Source organism: Aulostomus chinensis, chromosome 15 (assembly GCF_037954235.1).
Source record: "Aulostomus chinensis isolate RoL2024-O1b breed Wild chromosome 15, RoL_Achi_v1.0, whole genome shotgun sequence".
In the NCBI taxonomy this organism is placed as follows: Eukaryota; Metazoa; Chordata; class Actinopteri; order Syngnathiformes; family Aulostomidae; genus Aulostomus; species Aulostomus chinensis.
In genome coordinates this window covers 18,390,296-18,410,167 of record NC_141334.1, presented here as the reverse complement: position 1 = coordinate 18,410,167, position 19,872 = coordinate 18,390,296, and the positions used below count along the sequence as shown (strand labels likewise).

General features: G+C 43.8%; 1 protein-coding gene across 7 annotated transcripts in view; it reads right to left on the bottom strand.

Moving 5' to 3' along the window:
- igsf9bb (immunoglobulin superfamily, member 9Bb) overlaps nucleotides 1–19,872 on the bottom strand; it is a 98,949-nt gene that overhangs the window by 60,904 nt on the left and 18,173 nt on the right. For all 7 annotated transcript variants that reach the window (XM_086227224.1, XM_086227231.1, XM_086227226.1 and 4 more), the window contains exons 2-3: nucleotides 10,210–10,401; nucleotides 2,052–2,198 (exon numbers count right to left, since the gene is read on the bottom strand). In XM_086227224.1, the coding sequence (XP_086083350.1) occupies nucleotides 2,052–2,198; nucleotides 10,210–10,401 (339 nt within the window). The remainder of the gene's footprint in view (nucleotides 1–2,051; nucleotides 2,199–10,209; nucleotides 10,402–19,872) is intronic.

Genomic DNA, 19,872 nt, shown 5'->3' with positions numbered 1-19,872 from the left:
TTAAAGAAAATTAGGCAGAGGAAAAGGAATCCACCATGGGGAGAGATGCTGTGCTGCTGCATTCAGGCTTCACTGCAGAGTTTGCTGCAGAATAGAGGGACGGCAAGTGAACGGGTGTGCTGGAGCTATTTTAGGGAGGGAGCAGTCCAAGACGAACCCCGGGAGAAATGAACTTTGTTTCTGTGGCTTCACCTCATGCACTTTGACAGAGAGAGACAGCAATCATCTTTGAACAAAGTGGGATACTGCTCACCCACAGGACTGTGAGTTATTACTCTAGACAGACAACTTCCCTGGACCATGTCGTGGATAGCTTGTTTTGGTTAGCAGGTACGACCAATTTCAATTTCGTGAAGACAAAATATATATTATTTAAATTGAAAAATTCACAAAGTACTTTATCTTTAAAATAATGAGATGAATGTTTGGCCTCTTCCCGTAGCCCACATTAGACCTCTCACCCAAGTTTGTGGAATCCTGGTAACAGACAATAAATATGGCTGAAGCATCATATCATTGGAGGAGGTAATGAAAGTGACACCTTGGCAACCGGCTGAAGTTGAGCAGAATTTAACTTGAAGTCTAATTAGCAGAGATGCTGCACAAGCAACAACCAACTGATGGATCATTGCGGTCGTCAGTTTCCCAGAGCTGTCGGATGGTGTTATAACAGAAGTGAAGCACACCACCTGTCACGTGTCAGATTTTCACATCATAATTGTCATGTACGTAACAGCAACAAAGTCAAATCAATAAAAAAGTAGCCAAGTCTGCTTTAAACCTCTGCGTGTGACACCGTGGCCGATACCATGGTAACCTACAAATGAACAAAGTAAGTGGCTTGCACAATAATGACATCATTCTTACAAGCCAATCGTCTCTTTCTGCTTATCACTCTTCGCTCGCACTCCATCTGGGTAGTTTGTGGGTGATTCAAGTTCACAGCGATGAAGCAGAGGTGTCAACTTGTAGAAAAGGAGCACGATACAGCACTCTCACCCGCAATCTATAAGCATCTGAGCAGAATTTATATGCATCACTTACTTCTGCGATTCCAGCTCGAGCACTCAGAGCAATCACCGACAACCACTGATGTTTGACAATGATTGGGGCGCTGGACTGCAAATGGGGGACTATAAATAGAAGCACCAAACTTCGGGAGCATCTTCATCCAGGATAAGCCTGTAACCAAGAACCTGAACCTTCAAGATGCCCTCAGTGTACCTCAGGAGAACACTGTCATAATAATCACAGTGATTCTGATGTTTAGAGATGCAGGTATTGGCTAAGATGTTAGCAGTTGTACCACTGAAGAATGTGCGTCAGTGTCATATAGTTACATCAACCAGTTCACTTTTATTGTATAACATCCGCAGCCTGCTTATGCTTTGTTAATACCATGATACAAACTTAGATGTACAGAAATGAATCAGATGATTTCAACAACACGGGGTTTCCTGCTGGTTCTGTAAACCAGCTGAAAGATGTGGTGATGAGATTGTATTAAAAAAAAAAAAACCCTCTCTGTTTACCTTCTCTATTACAGGATCCAGACTTCAGTTTCCTTTTAACACCATTTGCACAACACTGCTGAATGTCAGACTACAACTGTCTGTGATAGACCGAGGAGACGGGGTCCTGTTACCCCAGCTACAAAAATCATTGTGTGTTGTCTGATTATATGCTTTGGTGAATGCTTGATCTAATATTCTTAATCTCAAAGAGAGAGTCCGAGAAGTCCTGAGGCTGGACAGCCGAGGCTCAAACAAGATATCTAGTCCTTAATTATTGGGCACTCTTTACAATTGTATTGCCTTTTCAAAAGCAGGCTAACTTTATGATTTATGAATCATTTCCTATCAAAATCCTGTCCAATTTGATCTGAATTCAACTTGGTTAAGATCTGGTGATGGTCATGTCAAGTCTCTCAGTCACCCCTTGTGCCCTTTGGGGCATTTTCCTGTTTCTCATTGTTCTCATGTTCATTTACGCCAGTTCTGACTTCATTGTGTCACCAGTCTGTGCCAAACACATCTGCAGATGATTCCTACCATTGACGGTTAGATGCACCCAGCTGCCGTTGTGGAAGGTGTCATACTGCTGCTCCAGCATCAGCACCTTACACTCATACCAGCCCTGGTCGTCTGAACGCACATTCTCTATCCGCAGGGAGGACTTGCCGTGCAGGCTGGCCCGGCCTAGAGGGAGAGAGAGAGACAGATGAGGTGTCAGCAGGAAGGAATATGGGGAGGAGAGAAGGATGGGTGGTTTGACAGTAATGAAGCGAAGGAAGGTCCAGGTGAGAGGGGAGGAGAAACGGCAGGTCAATGTTAAAGAGAAAATCAACCTTTGAACAACTCAGATATAAATAAGCCGGGATCATAAAGTGCACTGCAGTGAGTAGGTGTCTAAGTCTAACTAACATCACTGTGCACCAGACAGTCACCGCAGCAACTGCAGTAGTATATTCAAAAGGAAATCAGTCTCACGGGATCTGAGATGTCCTCCTCTCCATGACTGTGTCTATTTTGGAGACACACAGAGGCAAGGACAGGTCGTTACTTCCTGTGAGGAGTGGAAAGTGGCCAACATGTGACGAGGAAGAGCCCTCAGAGTCTTGTCATAACAGATATCAACTTTTAACTCGGCGAGTCAGGAAGGGTAGTGTTTTACTTTGACGGATCAAAAGCTGAAAGAGGTTGAATTGATGACGTGGCTCAGGGCAATCTGGTAACTGGATCATAACAGATGGTGGCTGGCAATAAGGGCGAAACAAAGGGCTTTCAGGGAGCAAATCCTAGCTAGCTCTCAATAATCCCCTTACTCTGCCCTATCCTTTCTACTTGGTGACTATTCCTGACTAATTTTGTTTGGCTTCCTAAATCCCCTCTGCAGTGTGACACACCAGGTGAAAATATCAGCTGCACCGGTGCTTGTCTCAGTGAGTTAAGGTAGAGACAGTCAACATTTATTCCCAGCTCTGTCTCTCAATATGTGTGTGTGTGTGTGTGTGTGTGTGTGTGTGTGTGTGTGTGTGTGTGTGTGTGTGTGCTGGTTATCTGTTTCAGATTATATTTGTCCTGCATCCATCCATGTCTGTCTCCCCTCTGGGAGCCGACTATGAGAGACTCAGTATTGAATCTGAACTACGAGTTTAATGTAGTGTGTACAGTAGCTAAGGATCCCTCACGACTGTGTTACTGCAGTACTCAACTGTTGATTAAACTGCTATTCCTTTTGATCACAGCTTAAACAGTCAGTCCAAACAGTTTACTGAATGAACTAATTTGACCTTCACGTCATTAATCTAAGTACAACATTTCAGAGAAGCTGCACATTGGCTCAGTGGTTGGCACTGGTGTGCAGCTGGAAGGTTGCAGGTTCAAGTCCTGGCCATCCCAGGTCCCTTCTGTGGGAAGTTTGTCAACACCGTTTCTGCGTGGGTTTCCTCTGCCTCAAAAACATGTAGCTTGGTGCTCTGGACCAGGGTGCCGGCAAGGTTGCATGGGCCGCGTTGATGTTGTTATACTGTTGTGCGCACGTTCTCATTAGGCTGATTAACAGGAATGTTGCCGCGTGTTGGGCTGGGGGCACAAGTAGCATACGGAGGACGTAAGAGCATAGCAAACTGACAAGAAAAAGCCAAGAAAGGCCAAGGTTAAGCATGAGTGCAAGGGTATGCTAACTGGCTTCTGAAGTGCTGAAGTAAAAAGTCAGGAAAATCAGCGATAGTCCTCCCTCCTTTCAAGTTATTACTCTCAAGTTTTGTCAAGTGTCTAACAAAACCTGAACTTAAGTAAAGTGGTTCAAGGTCACAACAGCGGTCCACATCCGCTGAGAGGACCGGGATAAAGAAACAAACGTTCCAAGACCCCAACGCCATCGTAACATCGGACCACTCAGATGGACCAGGTGTGCAATGATTATGTTAGCATGCAAGCTAATAAAATGTGCATCCACACCAGCTCTGAAGCCTCGACCTACAAGCGAGCCCATACATGTCCAAATGGGTCTATGAAGAGTGACAATAAAGGCTTTTAAAATGGTCATTGTATTTTGTATGTATGTACATATGTATGTATGTATGTAAGTATGGTAGTGTGTTTAAATCGCTTGGTGACAAATCTTCTGTGAGGGTGCACAAGGCCTAAGTGCTTCGTGTCGGGTGTGAATTCAGCCACAAGAGAATTTATATCTGTTTAATCGATGCTGGTCAGGAAAAGCAAAACACTTCTGTCAGTCCCTGAAAGCTCAGATCTGTTTGTGGTTCCTCAGTGGTACAATAAACTACACAAACCAAATATAATCAGAGCTTTGCTTTTTTTAATGCAATTTCAATCAACGTCTTCCACCCTAACATGACAAACTCTCACTTCCTCTGCACGAATTGAACTCATCTGATTGCTCTTTGCCTTATTCAATGGAATCCTCATAGTCGTCTGCTGTAATGAAGGCTGAATGTTGTTCTTGACTAAAAGTTGTCATGGATGAGAGCCTGCCATGAGCGGATGTATACGTCTCTTCGCCTGGGCAGAAGAAGCATAAGAAGCTGGCCTCAGTAGACTGAACAGAACATCGAGAGTCTTTGTGCCAGCGTCTTAGAAGCACAGATGATGTCATCACCATGCAATTTGTCCCTTGAAGTTTTTTATTTTTAAGCTAAAGCAAGGGAAGGGAAGCCTCCTTAGACTCATGTGGTCCATCCATATTCAGAGAAATCTAACTATGCATTCATATATTTCGTTGACTGACTCTTGACACAGTTAGCCATTATTTCTCTGGTGTGCCCAAACAGAGCAGTGACCATGCGCCTCTATAGACTTCACAAATGAGCTCTGGCTAATGTCCAGGAGACTGTCTGTATCAAATGCATTCTCTCCAACTCAAAATACTGCTTCACTGGGTGATGGGTCGTACGTATGTAGACACAGGAAGGGGAACTTAATATAAATGTATCCTCACATTGATGGTACTCAAGTGCTTTGCTGTTCCCTGTCCTTGTCTGTTGATTTCAGTGGACTATTAAACCATTGTAAAAAATGTAATTTAAATGATTTTAGAGGAAATGTGTCCACTGTCGGAAGGTTGTTTGTTCCACTTTTGATTCCTGGGAGAAGGAAAAAGAAGCAGTTAGCATTTTTGCATTAAACCTGCTCGGTTGGGTGAACCCAAGTCACTTGGTTTCATCAGTAGTTGTGTTTCTCTTGACTGTTCGTTTGAGTGTGTATGTGTTTATGTGTGTGTTTGTGTGTTTGTGTGTGTGTGTCTTTCAATTAAGCAGCTATGGTTTTTAGGTTAGCTTCCAATGGGGAGGTTGAGGCTAATTTTGTTTTGAGTTTAACACAACAAAGTTACATACATGCGGTGCAGTGACAAGAGATGCTTAAACCCGGCACAGGGACGTATGTTGACCCGGTAGCGACGTGGGTTCCTCCTCTGGAGAGTGTTCTGGGCTGAGAGAGACAGCTGGAGGTTGATGTCAGAGCGACTGGCAATCAGTGCTGACCATTGGCTATTGGCTCTTGTCATATGTCAAGTCAGGAGATATCGACCAACCTAAGTTTGCAGAGCACGAGTGGGAGCAGTTTGTATTGAGCCCAGCAAAGGAATAGCTCTTTTTTTTGTTGGTCTGTTGACACACAGTTCATTGGGCAAGGTAATTTTCTGGGACCCATGAAATCTCTGGGGAGGAGCTCCCATTGTTTAGGGGCCAGCGCTCCTCTGTAACCTCTGACTGTGCATCACAAGTCATGACCACTGAGAGGAATCTTGTAACAAACAATTTTACAGCAGAGTGATGGAGACCAGAGACCAGAGCTGTGATATGCTGCTATGCCTTAAACACAAGGGGATTACGAGCTGCTCCTAAGTAATTTCTGCTGCTGATGTAAGCTACAGGGGCGTTAATGGGTTTAGGAGGAGCTGAATGTAGAGTTAGGATGCGTTTTGGGCTGAGAAATCTGCGTAGCAGTCTCACCATTTACCAGTCAAAATGTCTTGTTTAACTGGAAGCTACAATTGACCGGGGTGAGAAGTTGGATTGAAGAGACCCACACACACACTCTCTCTCTCTCTCCTGACATGTTTTGTGCTCATTCTGTATGAATTGCTTTCAGAGGCAATTATGTCTTCACCACACAAAAGCCAGCACTGGCACAATCTGCCAAGGCTAAAGCAAAAACATGTTGTTTTTTTTTCTATGCGTTTTTCTTTGTCCATTCTCCACAGAGCGCTTGGTGAAATTTGGCTTGATAGTTTGTTTGTTTTTTTATTGTGTTGTCCTGCAAACAGACTGATGAAACATCAGACACGAGGAAAAACACAAACTTGGCGGAGGTGATGAAGCAAACAAAACACCAATCAATCTCTTCTTCATTCCTGAAGGTGGGGAACATGTACCGATCAAAAACTAATGAGCTAAAGTCATTCTGGTATTTTAATATTTCATCAGCTTGGTGGCAGATAATAAACTTAACGCTAAAAATCGTGATGTCAATGAGCCCGTATACTGCTAGTTCAATGAAAAACATAAAAATAAAAAGAAACTCTATGATGCATTTTCATGGGAAAAGGGCAGTGCGCACATGGAGTAAAGTAGAATTATGGCCCCGCGGTTGGATGCCTCATGCTTTCCTGATGCCACCATCAAAGACATGTATGTTTGGTTAACACTCCTCAACCATCCTGACAAAGACTTTCACTGAAATCTGTTCACTTCCTCTTCAAGTCCAAATGACCATTAATGCCAAAACTGAAGAAATTCCCAGCAGTCCTCTACTCCTGCTGCTCTCTTCCTGCCAAGCTATCATTTTATGCCCATCTCTACAGTTGCTAATGGTAGTTGTTCTCTTACGGTCTTGTTTCTGCTTATTGGAAAAAAAAAAAAAACCCAACAGAAAACGGTTTGTTACGAAGATCCAAGAGGCATCTGTGTTTGGCGCAACTCACTGACCCTTGACGCGATCTGAATCTGCAGAGAACACAATGTAAGCCTTTATGGATCTCAGTGGCTTTCACAATGACCTGTGACCTTTCATGAAGGTCACATTTGAGGGTCAGTTCACATACAGTACAGCTTACAGACTCCCGCATCTCGGAAACAAAGACACGTCCTGTTACTGTTGGGGAACTTTAAAACCGTGGTCAAGTTACAAGGTTCTCTTCACTGGATGTCGACTGCAGCAACAATACAATACTCTTCACCTTGCTTAGCTGCATCTCAGCAGCGGTTATGGACGGGGGGAAAGCACTACTCTCCGGCCTCCAACCTTAATTAACACCATCATTGCTCTTATTTTGTAAAATGTCCAATTTTTGGAGTAGTTTCAACAAATATATAAGCAGCAAACACAAGACATACCTATTTTGATATTTTCACGTGCTCATCTTGTCCTCAGGCTGAGTTGTGAAAATTAAATGGTGCTGGTGAAACCGTTTGCGACAAAAGATGATTTCAAATTTGAATGTAATCACTGACTTTAAGTGAGATATGGAAATCTAAACATTTTCACTCATGTCCTCTTTCTTCATTTTGCTGGTCAGGACTGTGCAACACTGGCTGTTGCTTCCCAAATCCCGCCAGGCTTCCCTAACAGATATTAGCGCTCGGCGATCTGATCTACGGAGACAAGATGTGAGACAATGCCAGCAGATTGCATGAAGCTTCTGTATTTTTGCCACAATCTTCCAGGCTGCCAAGTTATACCAATCAGACTAATCAATTAGCTTGTGCCCGAACGTGCTGATTTGTAGCTGCCATGTTTACAACTAGTGCCTCATTAGCAGCACAAAAGAAAGTACAAATCAGAGGAACATAAATGGGTTATGAATTGTTTTGAAAAAAAAGGGCAGTTAGCATCCGTGCTAATTCCTCCGCTGCACAATAACCTGCCTGAGGATGCTGGAACCTGAAAAGTCTTTTTAAAACTCCATGGTGTTTACAACAAACTCTTCTGATTTGCCACTGGATGGTTTAGTTTTGTTTTTGCAACCGTGTTGCTGCAAAATAACTATTATCTCAAAGTAATTATAATGTAATAGGTGGTAATTTGTCACGTTAAAGGTTTCATTATTTTACATTATTATTTATTTACATTTGATTTAGATTCGGTATGATACCTGCATAATGGCCATCATTATTGATTTCCTAAAGAGAACACGGATAGAAACTTGGGCTGACAAAATAACAGATTAATTTCGATTGATTCGTTATAGAATAATGGACCAAAAAAAAAACAACACAATTAATCACGCCGCTACAACTTCACCCCATGCGTATTTAGCTTGTAAATGGAGGTTTGTGAGTAACCAGTGGAGGGCAGTAGTACGTCTTGGCTGTGTCCAGTCCGCTAGAAATTGAAAGTTAGGTTTTACCTCTAAAATGTATTTATTCATTTATTTACACATTTACCAAAATCTGTTTGAATTGAAACATCAAATTGGGTCTCCTGTGACTCTCACTTCCCTGATGTACACGTAGATAAACACCCACTATATTAGATCTATTGCGTGTGGGTCTGCGTCAACCAACACATTCATTAATGTGCAACATTTGGATTGAAAGCAGCAAAGTAATGGCTGTCTTGTTTTGTCTGCTTTATTCATGTGCAGAGACAGAAAGAGATTATATCAGCTGATGGTCGAGCTTCACTGACTTTTAATGAGAGAGCGAGCAGCTCAGCCACTGTTTCACGTTTATTAAGACTGATGTCAAACCAAATGGTGCTCTCTCTCAAAAAAACAAAAAACAACAACCCCCAAAGAATCATGTTAAATTGCGATTTCAATATCTGTTCTAGGCTGCACGGTGGTGCAGTGGTCAGCACTGTGGCCTCACAGCAAGAAGGTTCCAGGTTCGAGTCCCGGCTCCATCAAAGGATCTTTCTGTGTGGAGTCTGCATGTTCTCCCTGTTCCTGTGTGGGTTCTCTCTGGTACTCCAGCTTCCTCCCACAGTCCAAAGACATCAAGAGGGGACGAGGCTGATTGATACTCTAAATTGACCGTAGGTGTAACTGTGAGTGTGAATGGTTGTCTGTCTCTATGTGTTGGTCCTGGGATGGACTGGTGACCTGTCCAGGGTGAACCCCGCCTCTCGGGGGGAGCTGGCAGCTAATAGGGTGGGAAACGGTTCCGTTGATGATCGGTAGATGCAGCAAGGACAGCAACCTTCCAGCGACATTTCAGCAAGGACAGCAAGACACCAAAAAAGGATATCAGCCAAAATAATAGAATTCATCTGCCTTGCCTTCAGATGACTCGTGTTATAATCGAGATCCATGCTGCTTTCCACCAGGACAGAAATATTTGACAAATGTGTGTCTGGTGCTGTTAACAGTCCACACACTTGGACATTCTGCCAATCAGCTTCAAGGACAAGAAACAATAGTTTGAATTGCCCTTTGTTTTTGTTGTCATTTTTATATCCTCTATTGTTGTCGTAAATTGATAAAGGTCCTGTAGTTGTTCCATCTACTGGAATTGATTTTGCTGCCTCAGTGTATATTTGTCCATCCATCCATCCATTTTCTACCGCTTATCCTGTTAAGGGTCGCTGGGCGCTGGACAGGCGGGGTTCACCCTGGACGGGTCACCAGTCCATCACAGGACCAACACTTAGAGACAAACAACCATTCACACTCACAGTCACACCTACAGTCAATTTAGAGTATCAATCAGCCTCGTCCTCTCTTGATGTCTTTGGACTGTGGGAGGAAGCTGGAGTACCAGAGAGAACCCACACTGGAACAGGGAGAACATGGAGACTCCACACAGAAAGATCCAGTGATGGAGCCGGGACTTGAACCAGGAACCTTCTTGCTGTGAGGCGACAGTGTTGACCACTGCACCACCCTGCCTCCCTATACATTTGTTCCAATTTATTTACTCAATTTGTAAGGGAAAAAAACTTTGTGAACTCTTAGCTGCTAAAAGCGACTTGTGTAGGTAGGATCCTGCTGCTCATGTGGGAACTGAGACATCTCTCCTCTCTAGTGGAGTTATATTCTGCAGTTAAACTTCAGTCCACATCAGTTAAACCAGAACTTTCAGTATTAGAATCACAAATGCTTGCCAAGGTCTCTGCTATTATTGAAATTAGCCATTGCTTGTATTACATCAATATTTCATATCTTCTACTGCTTTGTAAATTGAGGTACTCAGACTCAGATTCAGAGACACTTCACAGCTGAGTATGAAAGTTGCCATCTTACCTGCGTATTCCGGGTCCACATGAGGAGGGTAGAAGCGAAAGTTGATAAAGAAGGGGATGGGCATTCCATACTTGAACCACTCCACCACATAGGGCTGGCCGTTCAACGGGTGGGACACGTCGCATCCCAGGATGACGTTATCTCCTGCACGTGCCGTCACAAACTGGGGCTCCTCTCGCACTCCGTGGGCACCTGCGGCAACGGGATGGATGGGTCACGGGATTGGGAAGGAATAATATGCATTCCCAAAAAAAGCTTTACCGCCTTTGACGGGCTTTACTGTGATCGAGGCAATCTGAAGTAAACGAGTTAAACAGAGCAGCCAGCATTGCATAAAAGCAGACAGGAATGTAGAAATGTCACCCAGCAAGTCAATGTTTGTGCCTGATAACACAAACATGTGCTAAGCTATGAGTTCCATCAGTCAAGATGGTCAAAGGCAGCCTGTGACAAATCCAATACAGAGCCAAGGCCGTGGAGCTGGCCGGAGAAAGATTAACGGCGCGTGAATGTGATTTGTCTTGACACAATCTTTTCCATCACATACGTCTGAAAGAATGTGGGCTGAGAGAGGTAATGTGACAGTAATGCACCTGGTGTTCAATGATATCTGGACCTTTAACCCTTGCTGGAAAGGATTGTCTACCTCAGCGATGGACTGATGTATGTTTAGGACGGTCACATCGATCCCAAGCTAATTACGTTGTAGCCTGGCTTGAGGAGCGTCAACCCGGCAAGGTGGCATTTTACCTGTCGATGCAGCTAATCAGATGTACTCACTGCTTGTCCCTCTGTGGCTTGTAAGGAAGCCAGGTGGAAAGCAAGGCTCTCCTGAACACAGATAATGGCCCTCTACTGCCTGTCTGGCCTCTCATTAGTGAAATTAGTGTCATTACAGCAAGGAAGTTTTGTTTTAACTGCAGCTAAGTGTAGTTTAAATATGAGTCAGTCCATCAATACTTCAACTGCTGAAAGTGAGGTGTCAGCTACTTTGAAGCTGTAAATTTCCAGGACTGACACCATCTTGTGATGTCAAAAATCATCTAAAACACAAAACTAATATTGAAGCAGAACAGAGACAAAAGTTCCTTCCACAGCAGATGAATGTGAAAATATACGCAACCTCTCCAATTAGTGTACATGCAAGCTAACCAACGTCATGAAGAAAGAGCAGAGGTTCATCTGTGAGGGGAGAATTGTGACACACCTCATCAGAATGTTTACAGCGTTGGGATAAAATTGACTTGCATCGACAGCTTTCCTCTAACACATCACCTTGTCTCCAGTTGAGGACTAGAGTTGGGTATCTAACTTGGTACTTTGCAAACAAATCACATCAGTACACTACTTCTTTAAATTGATGGGGACCTGCGATGGGCGATACTGCATTTTCCGCAGATATTGTAATATTTCCAAACTGATTTTGCTGATAGCTGATGTTTACTAGCCATCAGACCAATACCACTAAATTAAAAAATGACCAGATTCTGCTGATACTGATGCCGTGACAACATTATCATTCATCACAGATGAAGAGGATGTTCACTGTACCACTTGCGGTGCAACGTACAAGACCGGCCAAAGAAACACATCGAAGGTCGTGTTCACACCAAAAGGTCCGTTTTCTGATTCAAACTAAAGCGAGGATGATACATTGTTGCAATTTCACAACTGGTCTGGTTCGCGTTCACAAGGGCCAAACTCAAACGGTCCAAAAATTGCCATGTGGCAGCAAAGCTGTTCAATAATTGCTTATACAGTTAAGGCAGGTAGACGACAAATCCCTCGCAACTTTTACTTGACACCGTGGAGCATCGTCTGCTCATTTTCATGTTGGTGCTGATCTGGACTGCATTACAGAAGACTTTCACGGACTGCGCATATGAACGGTTGGGAAGACTACGGCAGTTAAATAATGTATGAATACACGCACGTCACAGAAGCTGCTCTAAAATTGGGCGGTCAATTGAGACCACCCCTACCAGGCGGACCAGAGAGCGGCTGACTGGTCCGCACCAGAGATCGAGGCCAGCGTTCACACCAACCAAAACTAACCGCACCACAGAGGTAAACACTCCACACCAGGGTTCAGTTCAACTAGACTAAACAAGGCTGGTGTGAACGCTGGCCTAACTCGTGAGAGCACCTGGTGAAACATGAGAGAGACAGTAACAGTCTAAAAGCCTCACAGCTCTATCTCCCGCAGTATCAACAGCTAGTAGTCGTACTCGCCTGCAGCCAGCGTGAGCAGCGGCGCGGACGAGCAGCATCACATCCTCCAACCTCAAAGATGACAACGGCATGGCATCGATTGAAAATTAGCTTGTTGTTTAATTTGTTTTTGGGGACATGTTTTGTTATTGTCTTGGCAGATGTAAACTCTGGGTCTGAAGCACCGCTAAACAAATGTGTAGAATTCTGAAGTTTGGAACTATTCTTTTTAACAAATGACTCATAGGTGATAGAGTCCCAGTGTGGTCAGTTCAAAAATGAATTGTGCCCAACCCTTGGTCAGCTAAGACATCCTAGCTACTGTTGTGGTCATTGACATCTGAAGTTCTCCATCATCTTGTGCCTCCTGCTCTGTATTTTCAACTTCACTCTCCTCTGCCACAATCACGTTACCTTACGAGAGATTTCAAAAGATCATGCAGGAATCACAAGATTGCCCTCGCGAGAGTCTTGCCCTTATCTTCTACATCGCCTTCTCACAGTGTAAGCAGAAGCACTGTAGTATAGTACACTCTGTGATGGATATGTGGTCATATTTCACACTATTTATCGTCTGGCAAAACATTTCAAGAGACTAACACTTGCAGGCAACCTGCAGACAAGAAAACAGACGGTTCAAATATTGACCTGGTATATCCATTCTGCAGCACACTGAGTGAGACTGACCTCTAACGCCTCACATGCAACCATCCACATCCTTGTAGTTTCCGCAACGAAATAACTTCTCCAAATAGAAATCTTACTGTCATAGTGTGATAGTTAACACAAATTAACGAAGGGTTGTCAGCACATTAGTGAAACGGGACTTAATGTATGTGATAGCGTTGCAGTATGTAAATGTCACAGACTCAGATCAGAGTGGGACCACCTTAATCTCGATTTCCTCCAGCAGTTGGTGGTGTGTAACAGCAAAAGGTCGAGAGAGACAAAAAAAAACCTGACATTTTTCATCTGTCAATCCCAAATCTAGATTAATTTTGCAGTAGCCACAATGTGTACTTTTATGGACCAGACCAAATTAATCTCATTGCTGAAGTATATATGAATTTATTGTTCTCAACCCTGTTAACCCAAATTTTTCGTCTTGACTTGACGGTGTGCATTTTGGCACGCATATTTAAGTTGCCCTAGCGAGGAATGAAAGCTTTCAGTCACCTTGAACAGAGGTCAGTGTAAAAAAAAACCCTCATTCTTTCACTTCTGCACTGAACTATTGGGATAGAAACACTCGTATATTCATGGTGACATCAGCACACAGGGAGAACTGTTTCCTCACACTCGTGCTCAGACACACACTTTAATACTACAACCACATTGTGAAATACGATGCACATTACTATGACGTGGACCTGTGCCAACAAATGTATATGACATAACCAGAAAGCTGCGTGTGGATTCACAAATTGATGTGGGAGTTCTCCTGCTTGCTGCTAGAAGACCGGATAATAACTGAGTGTGCTTTTCCCAGTGGTGGAACCCCCCCCCCCCCCCAACACACACACACACACACACATACACACTACCTTAAGCGGCACGACATGTTGATTGGCTGCTGGTGACATCATCACAGATAGCAGAAAAACAGGCCCCTCGGAGAGAATGACTTCACTGTTTATAAATGATGAGACGAAGCAGCAGCAAGAGAGAAGAAGACAGAGAAATACAGCTGATTTGCTCTCTCTCTCTCACACACACACACACACACACACACACACACACACACACACATGTCCCAATAAGGGTTTTGTTCATTTACGATCAAACACCCAGGTGAATGGACTGTCGTGAGGTATAACCACCAAGGTATTTACACATGCACGCATGTGCACGCGCGTGCACGCACACACACACATGCACACACACAGTAGCAAGAGTATGAGGAGAATAGAACAGGAAGGTACTGTGGCTAAATGGCTACTATTCAAGGTAAACTCTTCTCATGAGAAGCTACCATCACATTCTAAATCTACTGTTTCTTAAATCAACACAGCGCAACAGAACAGATAATTTAATCTAAAAGATGATCCAAAAGAGAACTCCAGGGGAACCTGAACACTGTTGGCTGCAGAAGGGTACCAGTCCTGCCCTGAAACTAGGCCTGGGGCATGAAACAAAAGCAACTTGGATCAGTGACAAACACTTCATTCCTAGTAACAAGGAAACCTCAAGAGAATCAACCACTTCACTCCATGCATGCTCCTTCCTGGCTCATAGGCAGCCTTTCCCATCCCTCCATACTGAAGCCTGCACCCTCATTTTGTCATTTTGTTACACCCTCAGCATGTGAGAGTGGTGTATGAATGAGACCTAGGAATGAATTAGCATTGTTGGATGTCAGTTTTTTTAATAGCAGAGACAGAAGGTAAAGCTGTAGATCAACTGATCAGTCTTAGCTCCTCCTCTCACCAGGGGTCATGAAATGTAGGTCATGACTGGAAAAGCAAGATTGCCAATAAAAGCGGTCGGTGCACAGAAGGTGCAGGTGGCATTTGTTTGGTGTGGTCTGGTTCTGGCCCGGATGCTGCACTTGGAGGTTCTTCCCGAGCCCCTCTCCTCCTCCTCCAGTGATGAGGCAGCCCTTCAACCAATGAGGAGGGTGGTTGTTGATTCATCTGGTATCTTGTCTTGGGCTTTGTTCCTGGGTCCTTAAACTCCTCCTTTTTAACCTCCTCCTTTTCTGCCCTCAGTAGTTCCCTGGTTGTCTCCTCTTCGCCTGCCATGGTTCAGTCACAGTCCGGCTCGAAGGACCATTGAAAGAATGAAGAATTCATTTCGGTAAATCTCCTTTAGGAGTGGTGTGTAACTGACAGGTGAACAGGCAGGTCACGGGTTAAGCTGACCATGTAATGAGGAGGAGGCGGAGACGGAACTGAGGTTAGCCACTGGGTGGCGTATTTACTGAGGGTTATTGGTTGGGTGTGTGGTTAGTCTGTGGGTGAAGAGTGGAGAATGGAGAAAGGTGTTTGGAGGTTTCTTGGTTGGAGTTTGCTGAACAGGCATGTGGAATGTTTGGTGTTGCTGGTGATCTGACCAGAGTGAGAGGATCAGCTCATCTAAATAACCTCCCACAGCTGTTGGTCGCAGGAGGGCGGCCATCTTGCTCCCGATGAGGTCACTTCCCATGAGTCCTTTCACAGTCGGCTAAGGTGAGAAGTCTGGTCATCCGCGAGGGACTCAGAGTGGAGCTGCCGCTCCTTGGGGTCAAAAAGAACCAGTCGAGGATGCCACCTGGGCACTTCCCTTGGTGTTGGAGGACATCCAGCTGGACCAGGACCAGGTGGAGGGAATATATTTCCTCTATATCTGGGAACGCCTCAGGATCTCCAGTCTTAGTTGGTCGATGTGGCAAGGGAAAGGAGAGTTTGGGGCTCTCGCTGGCTATAACCCTCAGATTCACAGTTAAAGGTGGATATATGGATTGTAGTCGTTAACACAAGATTAAAATCTTTTAAAGTTTAGTTCTACTCTGGAAAACATGTTCGTAAATACTGCATCTATGTATCTTAAAAATGGCAGATGCTAACACGTGTATGAATGAGACTATATGGATGTTGTCTTGGACATTAAATATCACTTTATAGATTTACTGCGGCGTTATTAGCGAGTCTAGAAAGTACTGATAGCATTTTAATCTTATCTATTTTCTCCTTATCTTTTAATAAAACCAAGTAGTGAAAAATGAATAATTCAGTTGAAATTAAACATCTTATTCATTATTTTTGTAGCAAGGGTCTTGAAATGTTAAAACTCATTGTTTAAGCCTGAAATACAGACAGATTACAAAATTAGTTTGTACTTGTGTGGCCCTTCGCACAACCGCAGCACTCTTTTTACAACACATTGTCAGGTTGAAAGAGAAGAAACTCAGTCTCCTCTCTGCTTGAGGCTTGCAACTGCACATCAGAACCTCAGTGTTGCATTGTGGGTAATGAGTGACAAGAATGTATGTTCGGGAATAAAGAGGCAATCTTTTTTTGAACCGAGCATCAAGCGTCGGTACAATATTATAGGAGTATAATGACACATCAGTAGGCAATGTCGTCCTTGTGTCAGGCTTTACAAAGTCTATCAAAGCTGCTGCAAATAATAGGTTGAACGTTCAATGACACTTTCTTTCCAAACATGACATGCGTGTAAACTAGTTGGCTAGTTTGCAAAAGTGTTCAGTCCTGTTCCACACATAAATTTGGCTTACTTTCTGACTATTATGAACAATAACATAAAAGACATATACAGGGTGCGTTTAAAATTCACTGGATTCCGCTTCCTTGCTTGGAAGAAGGGTTATCGTAGAGAGCTGTGTAAAAAGGATGTTTGCATTTCCCTGCATTGTATGTCAGAATAGTAGACTACAAATGATTCATTCTTAGAGTCCAGACCAGTTAACACCTCACAGAAAACTGCATTTCACATGTATCAGATGTGACAAAAGAGATGGTGCATGAACATTCAGTGAGATGCAATGAATAAATAATGCAAGTACCGAATCATCCACCATCACACACACACGCACGCGCACACACACACACACAAAGAGTCTAAGTTGGCACGTTATGCATTTAATATATTGAAGCTCGCCTGCCAGCAGTGACAACTGCTGCTACGGGCCAACACAATGTTACACAATACAACATGGATTATTGATGAATACAGCAGGTACAGTGCATTGTTACAGTTCCTGCAGCTTATTAAAAAAGTTGAAATCCAACCAAAATTGTGGTGGATAGGACTTAAATTTTAGATTCAACAGAGTGCTGATAAGTGACATATCTTGACCTTCTTCCGATTTAAGTTTAAATGCAGTGTGAAATAACTGCGAAATGAAAATCACTTTGCAGTATTAGCACAGTAACTACCAATTGTAGATTGCTGTTTCAACCTGCCAAGGTGTTCTGGTTGTTGCTCCACCCCCTTTGATTCTCTGAGGAGCACCACCAGCTATCGTATGTGTTCTCCATGACATGAGGAGTAGTCCGATTCATCGTTTCACTTGACGGTGAGGAGTTTTCATCAGGAGAATGTGGAGGCCCGAAGCAGGCACCCTGAGGAACCAGAGGGGGTGCCAGTCTAGTGACTGGGGCACATCCTCTTGTTTGGTTTCCCACCCAGGAACACCACCAACTAACCAGCATCAATGTTATTTTGTTTCATGTTTTTGCCTCCAACAGCGAAATGTTTTATAGAACTTATAATTTAGTTCTGGAGGCTGAAGCTGTGTTTCGCTGAACCACTGGAGACTGGAAATACCATCAACAGCTCGGCCAGAGTTTTAAAGTCAGGGAACATTTCATTAAAGGAAATAATCAGAGTCATTTTAGTTTCTAGAAAGAATCCCAACACTCACTTCTCCAGGAGAAAATCCCTCAGCGTTCACTCCTCCTGGACCAGACATGTGCTAGCAGAGGATCATTCTCAGGGCCCCATCTAACACTTGGAACAAGCTGGTGCTCAGTCAAAGTGCAAGAGTCATTGCTAGTTTCAAGCTGGGGCAAATGACATTTTTATGACAAGCCTTCTCACCCCTTAATTAGCAAATAAACTTGCGCTCTGTGTGCCCCAACAGATGCTTAAGAATGTAAATGAGGCGTGGTCTTGCACAACAATGACACAACACAGGATAATTTCTGCGCCATAGACCAAGAGGAGGCTGGTATTTGGTCAATGGTGTTAGGTGAAGTGCTATTTAAGGGGTATTGGTCAGAAAAGCATTGCAAAATGGTTCTATTGACGCCCAACCGATCCTTCCAGGCATGCTTCACCTCAGATGACTTCGGTGGATGCCTGCTGCTTCCGCATATAAACTTAAGCTGTGCACACGCCTCCACCTGGTTAAAAGGAGGTCTGTTTCTTCTGATGAGTAGAACTCCCCTCTCACAGGCTGAAATGTGTGCGCCACTGAAAAAGAACCACGCCAAGTCCTGGTACAGCCTGGGCTTTGAAGGGAATGACATGTGGCATTCTTCTTTGAGTGATGTCACACCCGAAACACACAAATGAATAATTAAGTGTCCAATGACTGCCTCTTTGTGCCCTGGTTTAACACCCCCTAAATAGCCACAAAAGCACAGGCAAACATAGCACCATCCACCAACCACCTGGCAACATAAATCGCTTAAATAGGGTTTTCTATGTTCGTATCCGTCAAAATGACAGGTGGCCTTCAGGTTGTTCATCCGTTGTTGAATGACGGAATGATAGAAAATATTACACTGAGACCATGCCTGAAAACAACAAAAATAGCTCTGTGTTCATATCGTGTCCATAAAGAACTGAATTTCCAATCCATCTAATTTCAAATTTTCAATAAATAAATATCAGAGGTAATTACGAGCCTATATTTCCTTGTGCTGCATAAAAATACATTACAATATTAGATCAACAAAGTCAAATGGGCAGAAAGTACTGTTGTACAGTACATTTAATTTAAAAACTCCTCCAGCAAGAATCTGTCAGGAGGAAGGAAGAATTCAAGAAGAACACTAAGTGAAAATAAATTCTATCTCTGAGAGGAAGCTGTAACCCCAAACTGAAATTATATTTCTTATAAGCTGAAGGAAATTGCATTGCTCATTTGTGTTTGTCAGCTTTTGCTAAAAACCCCTGATGTATCAGGCTGGCTTAAAACACTAATGCTGCACCAAAGGGTGGGAGACTTGACCTAATTCTGGCCTCCCGCTTTCAAGAAAGAATCTCTTACCATTTGGAATTCAAAGGATTTTTATTGTTACGATGGTGACATAACCATAACACAGCACCTGATCCAAATGAAGAATTCAGTTTAATTTGAATTGGGGCAACAGGGATGTGCAGTTTAAATAGTTTACAGCTTTTCCTAATTTTCAACTCTTGTCCCATTTTGGGCCTTGACATGACCAACATAGTCTACACTGAAAGCTTTTAATGATCAGTTTCCTCCATCCACCCATGCATTTTCTATAACGCTTATCTGTTAAGGGTCATGGGGGGGGGGGGGGGGGGGGGCTGGAGCTTATCCCAGATGACATTGGGCAAGAGGCAGGCTTCACCCTGAATGGTCACCAGTCCATCGCAGGGCCATCAGGTGCAATTAGGGGCTCAGTATCTTGCTCAAGGACACTTCGACATGGTCACTGGGAGTGAGGATCAAACCAGCGACCCTTTGGTTGCTAGATGGACACTCTACCTCTGAACCATGCCACCATGCCACCAGTCTGCATGTTCTCCCTGTTCCTGTGTGGGTTCTCTCTGGTACTCCAGCTTCCTCCCACAGTCCAAAGACATCAAGAGAGGACGAGGCTTATTGATACTCTAAATTGACCGTAGGTGTGACTGTGAGTGTGAATGGTTGTCTGTCTCTATGTGTTGGCCCTGTGATGGACTGGTGACCTGTCCAGGGTGAACCCTGCCTCTTGGGCTGCTGGGATAGGCTCCACCACCCCACGACCCTTAACA